The sequence below is a fragment of the Telopea speciosissima genome, chromosome 1 (genome assembly GCF_018873765.1).
Source record: "Telopea speciosissima isolate NSW1024214 ecotype Mountain lineage chromosome 1, Tspe_v1, whole genome shotgun sequence".
In the NCBI taxonomy this organism is placed as follows: Eukaryota; Viridiplantae; Streptophyta; class Magnoliopsida; order Proteales; family Proteaceae; genus Telopea; species Telopea speciosissima.
The window spans coordinates 10,511,780-10,530,584 of record NC_057916.1 but is presented as its reverse complement, the minus strand read 5'-3'; the positions used below and the strand labels follow the sequence as shown (position 1 = coordinate 10,530,584).

Genomic DNA, 18,805 nt, shown 5'->3' with positions numbered 1-18,805 from the left:
TTGCCTACATCTACTCCCAAGATCACACTTGGAATTCTGCTAACTTAATTACTTTACTGGGTAGCAAAGAAACCTGTACAAGGTAGTTTTATATGGCTCACTACAAACCACTATTGTTTTATGGGCTTACAACTAACCAAATGGTTTATGGCTCACCATCAAACTGGTGCTTCTCTTTAGTGCACCAAACGTGAGTATTTCAAGATTCACACTTAACCTTACATGATGTTTCAATGGCTCACACCAAACCTAAATAATACTCCAATTAAGCATATTGTCGAGTTCTTCAACTCAACCAAATTGATGCCTTTAGAAGGCGGATATACAAACTACAAGCTCAATACATAATCCTTCTTTGTAGGGAGATACACAAGTTAAGCACATACAAATTCCTCTCTAAGGATGGTAGACAAATTGAGCTCATAACAAATCATCTACCTCTTGAAGGCTAATCTTCCTTTTGAAGCTCATGTGGCTTGGTTCTTCTCTTCAAGATCTCTTGAATCATTTCACCAATTTTGGCTCATGGTGCATTTGAGATCCTCCAAACTTGACCCACATTGTCTTTCAAAATATCACCCCAAAGGGTGTTCTAACTAATGACTCAAGACTTCTTTTAAAAACTCCTTAATCCTCTCCTATAAAGGGGGCCAAAAACTGTGCACAAAAAGGTGTCCAACAAATACATTTTTGAGCATTCGCCTATTGGCACCGCTTGCTCATATAACTGTTGAGAAAAGCCACATATAGCTGTTGCTACAATAACCGGATTGACACCAGCGAACCGCCTTAGCTGCCAGATGAATTTCGGCGAGCCGGTTGCTTCCCAAAGCTCTTAGGTATAATGGATCTGATACAAACCGGCAAACCGGTGAAGCTATCTGATGCAGGCATAGAGGCAGCAGTGGAGGACGTGGAAGTCCAGCTCAACAACCCAAAGATCCTTAGAAGATCTGAGAGAATAAGAGCCCAACTTGGCTAATTGGATTCTGACTGCAATCAAGGATCCTTGCTTGGCTGATTTACAGTTGATTGCCTTCTAATTCTATCCTTAATTAGTTTTTACCTAATATGCTATGTTTTTATTTATTATGTTCTTATTTTAGTAAAACTCAATCTTAGGCTTAGGGATTGAGATTGGGCTTTGGGAATCCTATAAAAGAATCTACTGTAATAAGGAAAGGCCGATTTTGAATAATATTGAATTTGACCTCCATTGGAGAGTTTCAGAGGAGCTTGCGAGTTCCAATCTTGTGATTGAGTGTTCTTCTTCTTCCTTGACCCTGCTCGATCCTACCCTAGGCACAAGGCTGCTCCATTTATGGTATCAGAGCCAAAGCAGGGTGCAACAAGTATGGCTCCCAAGCGTAGGGGAGATCACACTAGTCACATAGAGGACGTTACATTGAGAGACAAGAATGCTCAACTACGTCAACAGATTGCTGCAATGAATCTTGAGATGGAGCGTTTGCGAACCTCATCTCGTCATTCCAGTAGATCGGATAACACCACAGGCAGTCAATCACCCTCATCGGAAGACGAAAGATGTGCTTTTGCTATGAGACCACTACAACGACATGCTCAGGAGGAGCGAGAGGTCGAATGGTTTCGAAAGTTGAAAGGCGACCACACAAATCCAGCTGAAAAGATCAACCTTGGAGTGGAGAATCGACAACTTTGCCAACAAGCTACTGACGATCGATTCGTCACCCAGGTTGATTGGAGAGAACCTCCCAAGTTTGACGAGTATCAGGATGAGTACGTCAACGAACATGGGGGTTTTGAAAGCCTTGAACCTGATTCTATTTTAGAAGCACAACACGGTGAGCCAGCATCATTAAATGTAAGTGATTGTTTTCCTTGCAAAGAAGCAATCCCAACAACCACCGATCTTCCCATCAAGGAGATCACCTCTCAAGTCTTTGATTTGGTTCCATCATGCGTATCAGTTTCTGTTTTTAGAGATTTTTTCGTGAAGGAAATGATGAACACAACACCGTATCAAGATCAATATTTGGAGCCATTGCAACTATGCAACTTTCTTTACTTATTGGTTGACAATGTTGCGAAGAAGACGAATGGAGACACGTTCCAATGGATCGACATTATCAATATGTATGATGATCCGTATTTGGCCGTTATTTCTTTCCCGTTTGTACTTTAATTTGTTCACGGTATACACATCGTCAACAAGCCATATTTTAATGCCTCATTTCTTCAAGCCGTGAACATCTCAATTGCTATCACCATCAAATCTGAAGTTGAGTTACAAATTCTATTATATTCTATTGGAGATATCACTATCACCAATGATTTGGTCTGGTTTCCATTTGATCCTGGTAGAAGGCGAACATCTGAAGATGGTGACTTAAATTCGAGGTTGAATTATTCTAAACCAGGAGGGAATGATGCAGGCATAGAGGCAGCAGTGGAGGACGTGGAAGTCCAGCTCAACCACCCTAAGATCCTTAGAAGATCTAAGAGAATAAGAGCCCAACTTGGCTAATTGGATTCTAACTGCAATCAAGGATCCTTTCTTGGCTGATTTACAGTTGATTGTCTTCTAATCCTATCCTTGATTAGTTTTACCTAATATGCTATGTTTTTATTTAGTATGTTCTTATTTTAGTAAAACTCAATCTTAGGCTTAGGGATTGAGATTGGGCTTTGGGAATCCTATAAAAGGATCTACTCTAATAAGGGAAGGCAGATTTTGAATAATATTGAATTTGACCTCCATTGGAGAGTTTTAGAGGAGCTTGCGAGTTCCAATCTTGTGATTGAGTGCTCTTCTTCCTCCTTGACCCTGCCCGATCCTACCCTTGGCATAAGGCTGCTCCACAATTGGATGCTCCTCAGGCCAGATTTTGAATGTATATTTAGACAACATATTTTTCAAATATAACTTTAACATGTTTTAAGTCATAAATACCCAATTTAGGTCATGTGGTCACCTGAAAACGGTTTCCCAAAAGGTCGAAGAAAAGATATACCAATATGGTTAGGGTTAGGTCCTTTTGGGTTAACACTATACTAGCATGCTCAGGATTACAAAAAGATAAACAAGAAACAGTACAAATAATCCAAAATCTAAGAGGTACGTCCATTTGATAGACTTCTTGAAGCTCTTGACCCACTTGATGAATGTACCGGACGATCTTCACACTTAGTTTTGTTGGCGAAAGCATGATCGTACTATTTGGCTTCTCTTCATCATGCAAATGAATACAAACCATTTTGCACACTATGAGACTTAAGAGAGATTAGGTGTACCAATAAGAGTAATCTTTTTCACTTATGAACACAAGTATGAAATCACAAAAAACAAACATGTCAACAAACATAGACATGCAATGTCTCAACAAAACATGCAATATAGGTTTGAATGAGTACATACAATGGGGTTTAGGGTTACCTCAAAATCCACAAGTGCAGGTCCTCCAAAGGATTGCAGCACTTGAACTGACTACTCTGCAGGCAACGGAGATCAACGCAGCGGAGATGTTCTTCCCAGAATCAGGGTTTCACAAACCCTAGCTCTCTAACTTGAGAGAGAGGAGAGAGAAGAACTGGAGAAGGAGAGATGACTAATAGTGATGTAGTGTGTCTCTCTCCTCCCTAGCTATGTATTTATAGAATACCATCTGACAGCCTCCCATGCTGAGTGTACCAGCTAATTGGTGTGACCTTATAGGGTGTGTCCATTGAGGTTGCACAAAGGGAGTCTAACTCATCTACAATATTTAGTATTATTTATCCAGTAAATAACACTAATTAATAAGTGTAGCAATAGTTGGAAATAACATGTAAAGCCCTGAGTGATAGAAAACATTACATTTAAGTATTTAACTACTTCCACTTTAACATCACATAACAGATTTTCGGATATGGAAAATACAATTGTTGAAAACCCTAATCCATTGAAACATCTAGTATAGTTAATCTTGACCATTGATTGGACATAAAGCATTTATGAAATTTATAATAATTAATACGTTCACAAACTATTTACAAAACTGCCACCGAGCTTGGATTTCGTCAAATCATTGTCTGTAAATTCTCTTAGGATATTCTCCTTTACCGGGAAGTGGATTCCATGTTGAGTATCTCTTCCACTCACAGATGCACATCATGAATTTTGCCTACCGATATATAGCCAAAGTACATATCAATCATTGACATTTGGCACACCAAGACGCACAAGTATACTTGCAGCGTTAGAGATCTCTCAGGCATGGGGACAAAATCAACTATCAAAGATTCTTGTTGCATAAACAACTGACGGTTATCCATACAAGATTCTTGTAATGATTATGTCCAACACACATACAATATGAATGCTCACGTCTATATTCTTGAATCACATTCTAAGAAATATGCAACGTGGCAACCTTATGACCAAATAGTTCTTAGTCGTGAACACTATAAGGTATAACCTTAGGACAACACATCACACATAAAATGATAATGGAAGTTAACACGCTCAATTAGGTATTGATGGACACATATATCCAACACATGGTTCATGTGTACAAGATGAAAGTGAAAGAAAGCAGCACAGGTAGGAAGAAAAGAAGGAAAGAGAAAAATGTGAATATTGTTTGATTCTTCCCATTTATATGTTCCTTATTGTTTACCATTACTGGATAACAACCTGAGTATTTATTTACTATGGGAAGAAGACTTGATGAGGCTGATTGTATTAGAATGGAATATGTGCATTGGCTTCACAACTAACTCCAATCTGACGTAATTAAAAAGAGAGTTTCTTATGAGCCTGATCTCCAGGAAATAGTTCCCTTAATCCTAATGTCCTGTGCATGTCTAAGCATAATTGATACTATATGCCATCATTATCAATAAACTGATCATCTATTTAACATTCCTAGAGGATTTAAATGTTTTGCTGTGATGATTGTCCTAAAATCTACTAATTCACAAAACCTGTTTGCAGATAGTGCTTATATTATTGCTTATTTTCTTTTTCTGGCTATGCAGAAGTCTTAGGAACTGCGGTTTGCAAGGTTCTATTCCTGATTTAAGTGGGATGAAAAGCCTTCACTATTTGTAAGTTAATGTTGAATATAGTGCTGTGCACATATCAGCCTCTGAAGGAATTTAAAGCTTTTGGCAGTTTCTTGTGTTTTAGCAATTATGCTTTATAAGTAACTAATGACTACCATTTGTTAACTTGTTACTGGGTTTTGTGTGTGACAGAGATCTTAGCTGGAATAATTTGACTGGATCCATACCATCAAATAGGCTATCTATTCATATCAGGACTATGTACGTCTGCTAACAGATATCGTCTTGTAAACGCATTCTTCAACATTATCTATTACCTTCTTGTTGACTTGAACCTCCTTGACATATTATCCTTGAGTAAATGAAAAATTATATCAAATACTTGCTATGAATCTCATTAAGGTATCATATATCTGATCTTCTTGACCTCTAAGTTATATCAAACAACTGTCTTCTGCAGTGATTTGTCAAACAACCATCTTACTGGGTCAATACCTGCAAATTTCTCAGATCTTCCTAAACTGCAGAACCTGTGAGATGATCCTTTTACATTTTACTTTTATTGATTTATGGCCCATGTTTATAATTTTTTGATTATTTTTCAGTATTCTTGAAGTGTTTGCTAAGTCTAAATCTGCTGTTTCTTAATTTTTGAGTTCTGTATGGTGGCTTTGGAAGTTTATTTTCATGGAAGTTGACTACAATTATATTGTAGTTTAACATAGTAGAATAATTCATAGTTGTTGGAATTTGGAGTCCTGTTGCTTTGACTTTTTAATGGAGTGGGCAATGATGTATTATCACAGTTCACTTGCGAACAACTTGTTGAGTGGCTCTATTTCTTCTACCATTTGGCAGAATATGACCTTTGGTCCGACCGCAAGACTCACACTGTAAGGCTTACAAACAAAAATATCATTTTATATTTTCCCTAACACATTAATTAGGGTGAAGTTCATTTCCATGTTAGAAAAATTCTATGTGGAATTGATTGATTATCATGTTCCCCCCCCCCCTCCCTGTTTACTTCGAATCTGCAGGGATTTTGAAAACAATTCTCTTTCGAACATTTTGGGGGATTGTAATCCTCCTGCAAATGTCAGCATAAGGTATCTTTCCTTTCATAGACAACATCTTCAATTTATTTTTTAGGCTTTTTGGGTTCTAGCATTTTGTCTCATTCTGTAATTTTTCTTATTTTGAGAAAATATGGATAGGGAACAGTAAATGTTGGGAAAGCTTAAATGTTTTTATCTATAAAAAAAGTTAGAATATTTAAATATATCTTTGGCTTATTGTTCTTCTCAAGGCTCATGAACGGTGAACCAAGACTCATCATTCATTTGAAAATTCTGGTAAGTGAATGATTCAAAGTGAAGATGTTGAGGTATTGATAGTTATAGAGGTGTAGTCCCACATCGGTTATTTGGGACCTTGGATGTGCCATGGACCATCTCGACCTAATGGCTTAAGGTTTTATGTTGACCCCTAGGTGGTATTTCGTGAGCTTTCCCACTTTATGTAATATGGTATCAGAGCCAGGTCTATTCATGAGGGAGAACATTGAGATGTTGGAAGTTATAAAGGTGTAGTCACACATCGGTTATCTAGGACCTTGGATGTGCCTTAATGTACCCTTCGGTCATCTCCACGTAATGCCTTAAGGTTTTGGGTTGGACCACCCAAGTGGTATTTCGTGGGTTTTCCCACTTTACTTAACAGAAGAGTTAATTAAGGATCCTAGCAGTTACCAGGTTTGATTGATCTACGTTGATCTGAAAGTGTCAGTGGAAGCTTTCTGTTTTCTAATTGTTAACTGGGTTGCTAAGTTGGCTCAGCCGCACAGCCCTGATTTGGTCATGTGTGATGGGCTTACTTGGCCAGTTTGAATGAGTATTAGAATACTTCTAATGCTTTCTGATGTTGAAGAAAACTACTTGTAGCAGATTGTTTTTTAAATTCTTGATCCTCCTGTCATTTTTTATTGACCAATTTTGAGACTGATCTTTGTTCTTCAGGCTTCATGGCAATCCTCTCTGTAAAAATGCAAGTCAAGCAAACATAGCCTACTTCTGTGGATATGAAGTTGGAGCCAACAATGCAAGTTCCAACTCAATCAACCAATCAAGTGTTTGTTTGATCCAATCATGTCCTACAGATTCCTATGAATATGTCCCCGAATCTCCTGTGCAATGCTTTTGTGCAGCCCCTCTTCATATTGACTATCGACTAAAGAGTCCCAGCTTCTCATATTTTCCTCCTTATGAAGATCAATTTGAGATGTACCTGGCTAGTTCCCTCAATTTGGATCATTATCAAATTTTTGTTCATTTTTCCTTCTGGGAACCAGGTCCCAGGCTAAGGATGGACTTGAGGATTTTCCCTATGTACCCCTCAAATATATTTAATACGAGTGAAGTTCTACGAGTCAGGCACAAATTTATGACATGGGAATTTCCTACTGACAACTTTTTTGGGCCATATGATCTGCTCAACTTTACTCTTTTGTCGCCTTATTCTAATGGTATGTTTTCAAGGCCATATTTTCAAGTTAAAGCTGAGAAAGTATCCTTTACTTTTGATGACTAGAACCTTCTTGAGCATAAATTTTATTAAATTGCTCATTTCTGATTTCTTAAGGAACTCAAATTGACATTCTTTTTCATATGAATGCTGAAAAACCACAACATTTTCATTGCACAAAAGTACCATTGGTCATATTTGAAGCCCATAATGTTGATAGCATTGGAATGAACATAACATATAGCATAATGTTTATAAGCGCCTCATGTTTGGACAGTTAGAGAATGCTGTAGTATTATTGGTGGACAAAACTTTCATTGTTTTAATGAAGTGTTGTATCTAGTTTGTTCTTTTGCTTGTGTAATATCATCATTGCAAGTGATCAATGAACTTTGGATATTATTATCGGGGATATTTATTTTCAACTATCACTTGGTAGAGTTTCTGTCAAAGTAGACAGAAATAAGAAAACAAAAATGAAGGAAGCATTTGTAGTTTTTGATTTTCCAGATGCTTATCATTATTGTTTTAGGAACTTCAGGGTTTTTAATGTTTTTTTTACAAAAATGTCCTCGGAAGTCGGAACCATTTCAAGCCTGGCATTTTTCTTAAATTTTTGTAGATATGGCCATTCATCTTTTAATACCTTTATGTTTCTTTAAAGTAAATTGGCCAAAAGGCTTATGACATATGAATTCATCTAATTTGTTTTTTTACTTATTTTTTTTTATTAAAAAAAATCAGTTCTTACACAAAAATTTACATGCAGAAAAATGTGAAAACGAGGGAATAGATTCCCCGAGAGTAAGAACAGTTAGCTTTACATGTACATATTACATGATTCTTCTTATTGTTACAGTGGTTTTTGAGTCGTCCCAAAGCTCAGGGATAAGCAATGTTGCATTGACTGGCATTGTATTGGGGTCAGTTGCTTGTGTAGTTTCAATAACTGGTCTCTTTGCAATTCTTATCATAAGAAGACAGGCGACAAGCTACCATCACTTGTCAAGAAAACGACGAGCATGTAAGTTATTGTATTATTGAAGTTAGATGTATGTATAATTATAGCGAGCCAAACATCTAATACTGTTTACTTTTAGCAATGATTTTAAGGTAATAGTTTCACTCATTGCAGCGTCAAGTTTAATCAAAATTGATGGCGTGAAGGACTTCACTTTAAAAGAAATGGCGCTCGCTACAGATAAGTTCAGTGACTCATCTCAAGTTGGTCAAGGAGGTTATGGGAAGGTTTACAAAGGGATCCTACCAGACAAAACAATTGTGGCCATAAAGCGTGCACAGGAAGGTTCCTTACAAGGTCAAAAGGAATTCTTAACAGAAATAGAATTTTTGTCAAGGTTGCATCACCGAAACCTGGTTTCTTTGCTTGGATATTGTGATGAAGAAGGGGAACAGGTATCCCACATTGCTTTATGGACAACTTTTTGTCTATATTGTACCACCCTTGGAAAGAAGAGGTCTAAAATTTTGAAATTCTACACCTTTCTTATGGATTTATATCACCTACATTAATTGTTTGTGACAACTGGTTGTAGATTCATGATTTCAGACATGATTTGGAAGAATATGACAGATGACGGGGAGAGATAAACCATCATCTGATGGGATATTTAGACGTGTGAAATAAGTGAAAAAATAAATTCTTTAGTTAGCATAGCTGTAAAATGGTGATGAAGTCTAATTTAGTGAGATATCGAGACTGAGTAGCCTAACAGCCTTAGATTCTGGCTACTATGCAAATACAAGGAAGTTTTGGTGAATATCTTGTTTCATAATTACCAAATCACTCTCCACTATTTTCTCTGTGACAATATCAGAGTATAGAACCAGTAATAAATATGGTTTCATAATTACCAAATCACTCTCCACATTAATTTGCTTACGTCATGTTCTACCATGCCTGATACATTCTGATACTATGTTAGGGAAAGAGGCATTTTCTGCATTTGGATGGATTTACATATTTCAAATGGCTCACTATAGCTCTCTACATGGCCTTTATAGGAGACATTTAAAGTATGGTTCAGATTCTGAAGTTACTCCTTTCATCATGTTCTATCATGCCTGATACAATCTGACACTATGTTAGGGAAAGAGGCATTTTCTGCATTTGGGGGGATTTATATATTTCAAAAGGCTCAGTATAGCTCTCTACATGGTCTTTATAGGAGACATTTAAAGCATAGTTTCTGATTTAGGTTACTGGTAAAGTTTAACAGTTTATTTGAACACTCATTTTTTTCCTAGCTACAATATAATATTGGCATAATTATTTTATTGCAAAACTTCAGTTATGGTAAGTTTGTTCTTCTGGTATGGCGAGATTTCTCTATTATACATCCTAGGAATTAAACATTGAGGTGTGGTTGATTTTTGTATTTTGTAGAGAGTTTATTCTGTATTTTGAAGGAAAAAAAAATTAACATTAGCCACTTATGTTCTTGGCCCAGATGCTGATTTATGAATACATGCCTAATGGCACACTACGGGATTGGCTTTCTGGTAAAATTTCTACACCAATTCCATGGTTTTGTCAATTTTTCATTGTGTTTAACCCTTTCCATCGTACGTCCTTTGCTAAGCAATCAATTCTTTCCAGATTAATTTTAATGTGGTTAACTAAAAAACACTATGGATTCATTGGTGGAGGATATGTTGAAAGAGAATACCAGTGTGTTCAATACTAGCGTACCCAGCAGATGCATCTGTCTTGTCAGACTTTGATTTAGCACATCAAACATGTTTATATTGAATCCTAGTCATCAAGTCATCAAAAGCCTAAAGTCTCAATTGGATATTGATAAAAAACCCCTATTGAGAAATGAGAACTTCAAACATTTGTTTAATACCAATTATATCAATAATAATCGGAAATCTCACCTTTTGAAATGGTGTTCATGGGTGAGTCCACATTATAGGGGATTTTGTAACTATCTCATTGGTAAATTTTAAGATCCAATACTAGCATATAATGTGGGTCCAATCATGATTTAAAGTTATCAATTTGTGGAATTCTTGTAATTTTTTTTACAACTTTGGCGGCACTTTTAACCCATATAGCGTGCTCATTTTGTGTTGAAATTTGATTAATGAGATGGGTGAAGAGCCCTTTATAACATGGACCTACCTAAATGTTAGTGAAAAATTGTTTGCCAAGTGACAAGTTATGAACTTGCAAAGTTTACCACCCCTTGTAAACCTTATCAGCCCCTAATAATAATTGAAGCCAGATTAAGAAATCTGATTTTTTTTTTTTTTAAATAATTTTTTTATGTGGAATATAGAGTTCATTTTCTTTCTTTCTTCTTAAGTTTGGGTGGGCGGGTGTTGGAAGGGGTCTCTGACCAGATTTTTAAATCATCTGTTAAAAAAGGGTCTTCATATGAATAACTGGGTTTCACCACATCTTCATGCACTCTTACTTGAAAACAAAGACACATTTCATTTGTTTTTATTAGATGAAAAAACTTATAATGGGGAAGGTTAACATGTAGAATAAAATGGCTGCCAAATGATACAATAACTAGGTGCACGGCCGTGCACCATGCACGGTCCTGTATCCCCTCCCCTCACATGAGGCCATCAAAATGCCAAACCCCCTATTTACGCATCATAACCCATTCCCTCTCTCATGTGGCCGTGCATGAAAACCTTACCATAACTAAGTTTCTTATCTTTTTTTTTTTTTTTTTTTTGGGGGGGGGGGGGGGGGGATGATAAATCATGAGATTTTATTCCTTGCTACAATAAAAACAGGTCATAAAAATGCATATTAGTCGACAGTCAGTCAGCTATACCGAAAAGGAGCCTCATTGATTCTTCATTGAAGTAATACCAAATACCGTTTAATTCAATGGGGGGAGCCCACTAGATTATATTATCCTTGTGCATATTTTGCATTTCATGAGAAGAACATGTTTCATTAAACTTCTATCATTTCTGCTTGCCATATGCTCTGTATAATGGCCCCAAAAATTAGCAATACGAAATCTTTTTTTGGTAATAGTGTAGTCTTGTGAAAATTTATTCTTGTATGCCTATTCTTGCTTCTCTCCACTTTAATGGCTTTTTATTAAAAAATAAAGGAAAAAAAGGACAGAAACTAGTTTTTTTTTTCCCCCCTCTTTTGAAAGGTGAAACAGTACTTAAGGCACTCAAAATTCATCAGTTAAATATCCCTTTTAATGAATGAAATAATATCTAAGCCTATCGTTGTGATTTATATGACAGCTAAATCAAAAGATAGTCTGAGTTTCGTTACAAGGTTGCACATTGCATTGGGTTCTGCAAAAGGCATCCTTTATCTTCACACTGAAGCAGACCCTCCTATCTTCCACCGGGATATCAAAGCTAGCAACATACTTCTTGACTCGAAACTTAATGCTAAGGTTGCAGATTTTGGACTCTCACGGCTTGCACCAGTTCCAAATGATGAAGGAACTTTACCTGATCATGTATCCACCGTTGTGAAAGGCACCCCGGTATAGCCAGCTCTTTAAAATGTTTTTGGTTGTAGAAATAATAGTAAAGAATCCCATTGTAGTGAAAATTTGGCATGAAATTTCTTAGAAATATATATATATTTTTCTCTTAAATTATATTTTCAAAACCTATGATAGTAGTATTAAATTAGAATAAAATTACAAGATATACAGAATTATGAAATTAGAAGAAAATTTTGAGATATACCCATATATAAGGTACTTATAAAAATTAATACTGTATTTTTTGCATGGAAAAGTCTACAAAAATTGCAACCGTTCGCACATGTTATCCTTATAAAAAGTCAATTTTCCTATTTTTTATGATGGAGATATTTGTGAGTTTTTCTTTCTATGTTTGAAGCATGCAACCATGCGCACATGTGCTTTGAGATGTTTTTTTTCCCTTAGTTCGTATTGACTCCATACAGTTAGTTCAAGTAACAATGCTTAACCATCTTGCAACTTATCAAGCATTCAGGTTCTTAGTGAATCATAATTTTCTATAAATCTTGATTCTTCTGACTTTAGAAACTTCAAGACGTTGGATAAGACTTCGTTGAATTGAACTTTCTATTATTTAGATTTTGGACTACGCAATTAAAAACCAGTGAATTCTCTGTAGATCAAGAAATTATAATTAGGCTTAGTTGAGTTGAGTTGGTTGGCTGATGTGTCCAACATTGGCACATCAGCACTAAAGTCGATTGCTAAACATGGGTGGCAGTTTTTGGAACCACTATGTAACTCCCCTTGATGGTAGGGAAGTTACGGTGGGATATATCAAGTTGGGTCCTGGCTTTGCTTGAACACACTAAAAATACCATCTGATGCATGTGTAACTGAGAGACAAAAAGCAGAGGCCTCAAACCCATACTTCTGTGACCTTGAGATTGCCAGAGAAACGCCAGACAACCAGAGAACGAAGCTTAGCATCGAAATTGAGCTGCAATGTCAAGAGGTGGTTGTTTGGGCCTAGTGGAGGTACACATATACCTTCTTATGTGTTTGTATTCCGCTGTAAGTATGTTTACTGGAGATTATTCTGACTTTGTAATTTTTTGTTAAAACTCAAGAATTTTCTTTAAATTGTCCCAGACAGCCTATTATGCCGCCTTAAATGCTCTCTAGCAACAATTGGATTTCTATCATCCAGTCCCCATGGCTTGCACCACTGATGCCATTACTTTTCAACATCAGCATGAAATGGAATGCATCTACGACTTTCTTACAGGCCTGAATCCGGAGTATGATCAGATTCAATATTTAGATTCTTTGTAGATATAAGTTTCCTATACTCGACCTCCCTGTCAAGTATCTTGGTCTCGGGGGAATAACCTGGTGGGCCTTTCTCGATGGCCTTCCTTCTCCGACAACCTGATCACCTTTCCTTTCCAGCCACCTGCACTTTCCGGTAACCTAGATCTTAGTTTCCTTTTGAGTCTGAACAAAAATTGCCACAGTTTCGAGCTTTGCACTGGGTTTAGGACTTTTTCTGAAGTATCTAATCAAATAAAGTGTAATTGGACCACCCCAAACATTGGCTTGTTTAAAGAAAGTCTTCTGCAAAAAATCAGTCCTATGTTTTCTAAACAGGAGAAGTTTTAGTGAGAAACATGTGATGTCAAGTCCTGATTCTTGACTTAGCCATTTAACTCTCACCCAATTTCTGTGGACAATGGAGACATTTTTTGTGTGAAAAATTTCACCATTTCCCATTAGGATCACAACTCTGTAAAGAGATATAAGAAAATGTTAATTGTAATGATAAGTACTTGTAACCAAACGTGTAAACAAAAATCCAGTAACACTGAACTCAAGATGGAAAGCTTGCATAAGAATGACAGATATGTGATTCATCATTCACCAATCACAATGGTAGTGAAAAGACACACTTGCTGGGGGCATGTGTACCAGCTCAATTTATTAGTTTCATATTTTAGTGCCAGCTTATGCAAGGTATAACTAGGTCTGTACCTAAGTTGTTGGGTGTCTTGGGCTATAGCCTAGCATAGTTTTTTATGGGAGTCAACTAGGTAATTTTCTTAAAATATCTCATGCTAATGCATATTGAACCATTGACCCATTACAACATGCTGATTGCAATTAGGGCAAAGTTTAACACACCCTGTGCATTGGGTAATCTCTAACCCTGCCTTGGTGATTTCTAGGTGACCAGGCAATTCATCATGTAGTAACAAGTCAGCCTTATCCCAATTAAATGGGGTCGGCTACATAGATCCTTGCCCTCCAATCAACTTTTTTTGAGGTCATACTTGATACAAGGCCTAAGTTATGCATATCTTTCCTCACCACTTCTCCTAGGGTCATTTTAGGTCTGCCCATGTCTCTTCCTTGAATCAGAATTAAATCATTCATCCATATTGGAGCCATCCAAAGGCCTTCGTTGAACATGGCTATGCCACCTCAAAAGACTTTCTTGTAGCTTATCATTGTATTGAAGCTACTCCCAAATCAGCTCTAATTTGATCATTTTGTGTTTTATCCTTCCTAGTTTTGCCACTCATCCATCTCAACATCCTCATCTCCACTACATTAAGTTTTATCTATATTGTGCTTCTTAACTGCCCAACATTCTGCATCATACATCATAGCCGGTCATATGACTATCCTATAAAATTTTCCTTTTTAAAAGGAATAGACGCACCTCTCCACTTCATCCATCCTATGTTAATTCTCTAATGAAACATCATCCTCTATATCACCTTCTTTATTTATGATTGAGCCCAGATATCTAAAATAATCGCTTAGTGGAATCCCTCTCATCAATTTTCATCACCTCATTATTCGTCCTAGTGTAACTAAAGTTACACACCATATACTTTGTCTTCGTTTTACTTATCTTAAAACTTTTTGATTCTAAGGTTGATCTCCATAGCTCCAACTTGGCATTAATCCCTGTTGTTGTCTCATCCATCAAAACAATATCATCAGCAAAAAGCATACACCAAGGAACCTCATCTTGAATGTCTCTGGTTAAATCATCCATGATAAGCGCAAACAAATAAGGGTTTAAAGTTGATCCTTGATGTAATCCAATTGTAGTTGGGGATTCACTACCTTGACCAGTTGAACCCCCACGGTTCTTACACTAGTCACCACACCGTCATACATATCTTTAATTATGTCCACATATATACTTGAAACACTTCTCTTCTATAGTCCTTGCCAGATTAACTCTTTAGGGACTCTGTTATAAGTTTTTTCTAGGTCAATAAAGACCATATGGAGATCCTTCTTGCAATCTCTAAATCTTTCCATGAGTCTCCTAAGTAAATAGTTTTTGTTATGGATCTTCCTGGCATAAAACCAAATTGGTTCTCCATAATAGTAGTTTCTTGTCTCAGGTGGGTTTCAATAGCCCTCTTCAATAATTTTATAGTATGATTCATTAGTTTTATGCCTCTATAGTTATTGTAGCTCTGAATATGACCTTTATTTTGTAAATCGGAACCACAATGCTTCTCCTCCGTTCATCTGACATTCTTGTGTTCATAATCTTATTAAATAACTTTGTTAGCCAAGATAAACCACAAATTCCTAAGCTCTTCCACACTTCTATTGGGACCTCATCTAGTCCTTATGCCTTGCCTACTTTCATCCTCCTTAAAACTTCTTTTACTTCAAACACCCTAATATTTCGTATATATCTACGACATGTGATGTCTTGATGGGTAATGCAGTGGAAATCCTATATGCCATCCAATATATTGTTGGGTATGATTAATATAGTTTGACCATATTGCCCATGCAATTTCTAATGCATTATCTTTGATGCAGGGCTACCTCGATCCAGAATACTTCTTGACCCATGCATTAACAGCTAAGAGTGATGTCTATAGCCTTGGTGTTGTATTTCTGCAACTCTTGACAGGGATGCAAGCAATAACACATGGTAAAAACATTGTTCGTGAGGTACTTTCTTGCTTCTTTGACTTTATTCCAGAAGCAGTTCATGTAGTCATCAAGGATAACATGCATATTTTCCCTACCTATTCACTGAAACGAAAGAGGAAAAATTCCCCATTATTCATAACTTTTGAATTATTAGTTTGCACTGAAGACTCCTAAATCTGTAAATAGAAACTAGTAATTCATGTACGCTACAAATATTAGTATTGTGTACTGTCTAGCAATATTTAGACTTTCCCTTTCATCTTACACCAAAAGATGCTCCTCCTATGGATTAAAAAAGCAGACACTTGATCCATGGGTTATAAAGAAAAGACTATAGTACTACACTGGTAGTGAGTTAGAAAGCAAAGGGGAAAATGTGTATTTAGTGCTCCAGATTTACTTGACAGACTAGGAAGCTATTAATTATGTTTTTTTGATATTCTGTTTTTATACATTTGCTTTTTCCTTGTGTTATTCATGCACAGGGGAAAATGTGTATTTAGTGCTCCAGATTTACATGACAGACTAGGAAGCTATTAAATTTTTTTTTTTTGTATATTCTGTTTTTATACATTTCCTTTTTCCCTGTGTTATTCATGCACAGAACATAGTTACATACTCCCTCTATTATTGATTTTAGGTGAACATGGCATACAAATCTGGTATAGTGTTTTCAATCATAGACAACCAGATGGGCTCTTATTCCTCTGAATGCGTGGAAAAGTTTTTGGCTTTGGCCCTCAGGTGTTGCCAAGATGAAACAGATAAACGGCCATCAATGTCAGATGTTGTGAGGGAACTAGAGAACATACTTTCTATGACTTCAGAGTCTGATATCAGTTTGCCAGACTCCACAGCCACTCATCCTGAAAGTTTGACACCATCATCTTCATCAGCCCACGTACCGAAATATGTCTCATACGATGTTTCGGGCAGTGATCTTGTCAGTGGTGTCATCCCTAGCATAGCACCTCGCTGAAAAGAAAAGGCAAATTCCCCATATCTGTAATTTAGGTATCAAGAGTGCAATACCCTTTCTCTTTTTAGCTTTTGCAGATATGCTTGGATGCAAGTTGAGAAGGACAAATGGTTATATTTCTCATTTTGCTGCTATACTTGTACATGGTATAGCATGTCTAGGGCAATGAAGCTCATCGTGTGTATTTTGCTTATAGATCCCTTTTCTTTTTTAATAGAATAGTAATTTCTATCACCAACTATTATTTATTTCATGTAGAGGTACTTCTTTGTCATTTTGATCAGTGAAAAGATTAGTTTCTTATCTCAACTTTATGATTCATTATGTGTGGGGATTCAATCCATTTTTTTTTCTTTCAATTCTTCAAATAAAATCGATTTTTTAAATAATTTTATAACAAGTGATGATGTTCTTTGATAAAGAAGCTTTAAAATAAATATTATGCCAAGTCCTATGGGCCTAACTTTTTCCCCCCCCTTGTAGGTATATCAATATATTGCCAAGAAAAGGAAAATAAGATGTTTTTTTTTTGGGTGGTTGGGGGTTGTGTTTAGAGGATATACAATAAAACCAGCTTCATGCGAGCAAGATAGTTTGGCCAGATTCCACTTCATGGTTGACGGAATTGTGTAATCCGACATCTATGAGCTTTTCTTGTTTTAATGAATAGAAGTCTTTCTAACACACCCCCCCCCCCCCCTCCTCCCAAAAAAAAAAAAAGTAGGCAAGGAAGTTGGGATTTTGTCAATAATTAACAAACCCTTATGAGTTTTGGTGGAAAATTGCAAAGGAATTGAGTCCACTTGTTTGAGTGAAATGGTTGATAATGATTGATAATGATTTTAATGGTTGATAAAAGTTCTTTGAATGTCTTGTTGGAATCATGGAAAGAAAACTCGGTACAAATTTGTCGAAATCAGTTTTGCAGGTTTTTGAGACTGGATGGAGGGATATTTTAAAAGGTACGTGGTTTTGATTCGGTATCGACAGTTTCAACCATGTTTCGGTTGAAACATGGTTGAACCATCTTGAACCAAGCCTATATAATACCTCATCTTGATTGAGAAAGGCATATGTCGACTTGGTCTCGACAAAAACCCCTCCAACCAAGGTTTCCCCGTGAATGGGAAAAAGTACCTTGTTTCAACCTGGTTTCGACCAAATCTCAGTTTCAGTTAGGTTGAAACCCGAGTTCTTTGATCTTTGGTTGGAATTAGATTAACTGAGATTTAAGACAATGTAAACGAAGCTTGCCAGTAAATATTATTTTTGGAAATACTTTTCTGGGATTATTTTTATGGTTTTACGTGTAAGTGGAAAGTAATAATATAAAAAGAATAAATAGTCAATACTAAGTTGTTTATTAGGTGATGTACATGCCTATTGCATAATGAATATATGTTGTATTTTTTGTTACAGTTTTCTATAAAGGAATCGTATTACACATATACTTTATTATTGCCTATGCATTTTTTAACGTCAAATTTTTTAAAATTATTATTGTTGTCTATTTTGTTTACATGTGTACGTAGCCATATCCATATTTTTCCCCTTTCCAAATTTACTATTAAATAATTCAAACAACATATTGACGTTGTTCAAAAAATAAAACGTAAAAGATAGAGAAATAATTAAGTAAAGCAGAATGATCAAAAAGGCAATAAGCTATATATTGAGAAAGATGTTCACCTAGATCTTGTAGAGGCAAGGGTCTTGTGCATCAGGAGAGCAGTTGGGTTGTATAGAAGTGGAGGTTAAATAAAATAAGGGTAAGAGTGTTTTTGTTTGACAAACGTGGGAGCGCACATGAAAGCATCAACAAGGAGCAGAAGATTTCCACTTTTCTTGGAATTTCAAA

At 36.3% G+C, this 18,805-nt stretch overlaps 1 protein-coding gene across 7 annotated transcripts in view; it reads left to right on the top strand.

Moving 5' to 3' along the window:
- Positions 1-16,957, top strand: part of LOC122670700 (probable LRR receptor-like serine/threonine-protein kinase At1g06840) — a 39,106-nt gene extending 22,149 nt beyond the window's left edge. For 4 of the 7 annotated variants that reach the window (XM_043867702.1, XM_043867686.1, XM_043867710.1 and 1 more), the window contains 12 exons: positions 4,999-5,067; positions 5,218-5,286; positions 5,486-5,557; positions 5,832-5,918; positions 6,066-6,134; positions 7,044-7,549; positions 8,408-8,572; positions 8,684-8,964; positions 10,020-10,071; positions 11,800-12,050; positions 15,852-15,986; positions 16,609-16,957. In XM_043867702.1, coding sequence (XP_043723637.1) covers positions 4,999-5,067; positions 5,218-5,286; positions 5,486-5,557; positions 5,832-5,918; positions 6,066-6,134; positions 7,044-7,549; positions 8,408-8,572; positions 8,684-8,964; positions 10,020-10,071; positions 11,800-12,050; positions 15,852-15,986; positions 16,609-16,947 — 2,095 coding nt within the window. In that variant the 3' untranslated portion in view covers positions 16,948-16,957. Of the gene's footprint in view, positions 1-4,998; positions 5,068-5,217; positions 5,287-5,485; positions 5,558-5,831; positions 5,919-6,065; positions 6,135-7,043; positions 7,550-8,407; positions 8,573-8,679; positions 8,965-10,019; positions 10,072-11,799; positions 12,051-15,851; positions 15,987-16,608 lie in introns of all 7 variants that reach the window. The other 3 variants (XM_043867670.1, XM_043867664.1, XM_043867694.1) reach the window with 3 other exon arrangements.
- Positions 16,958-18,805: the final 1,848 nt, after the last annotated feature.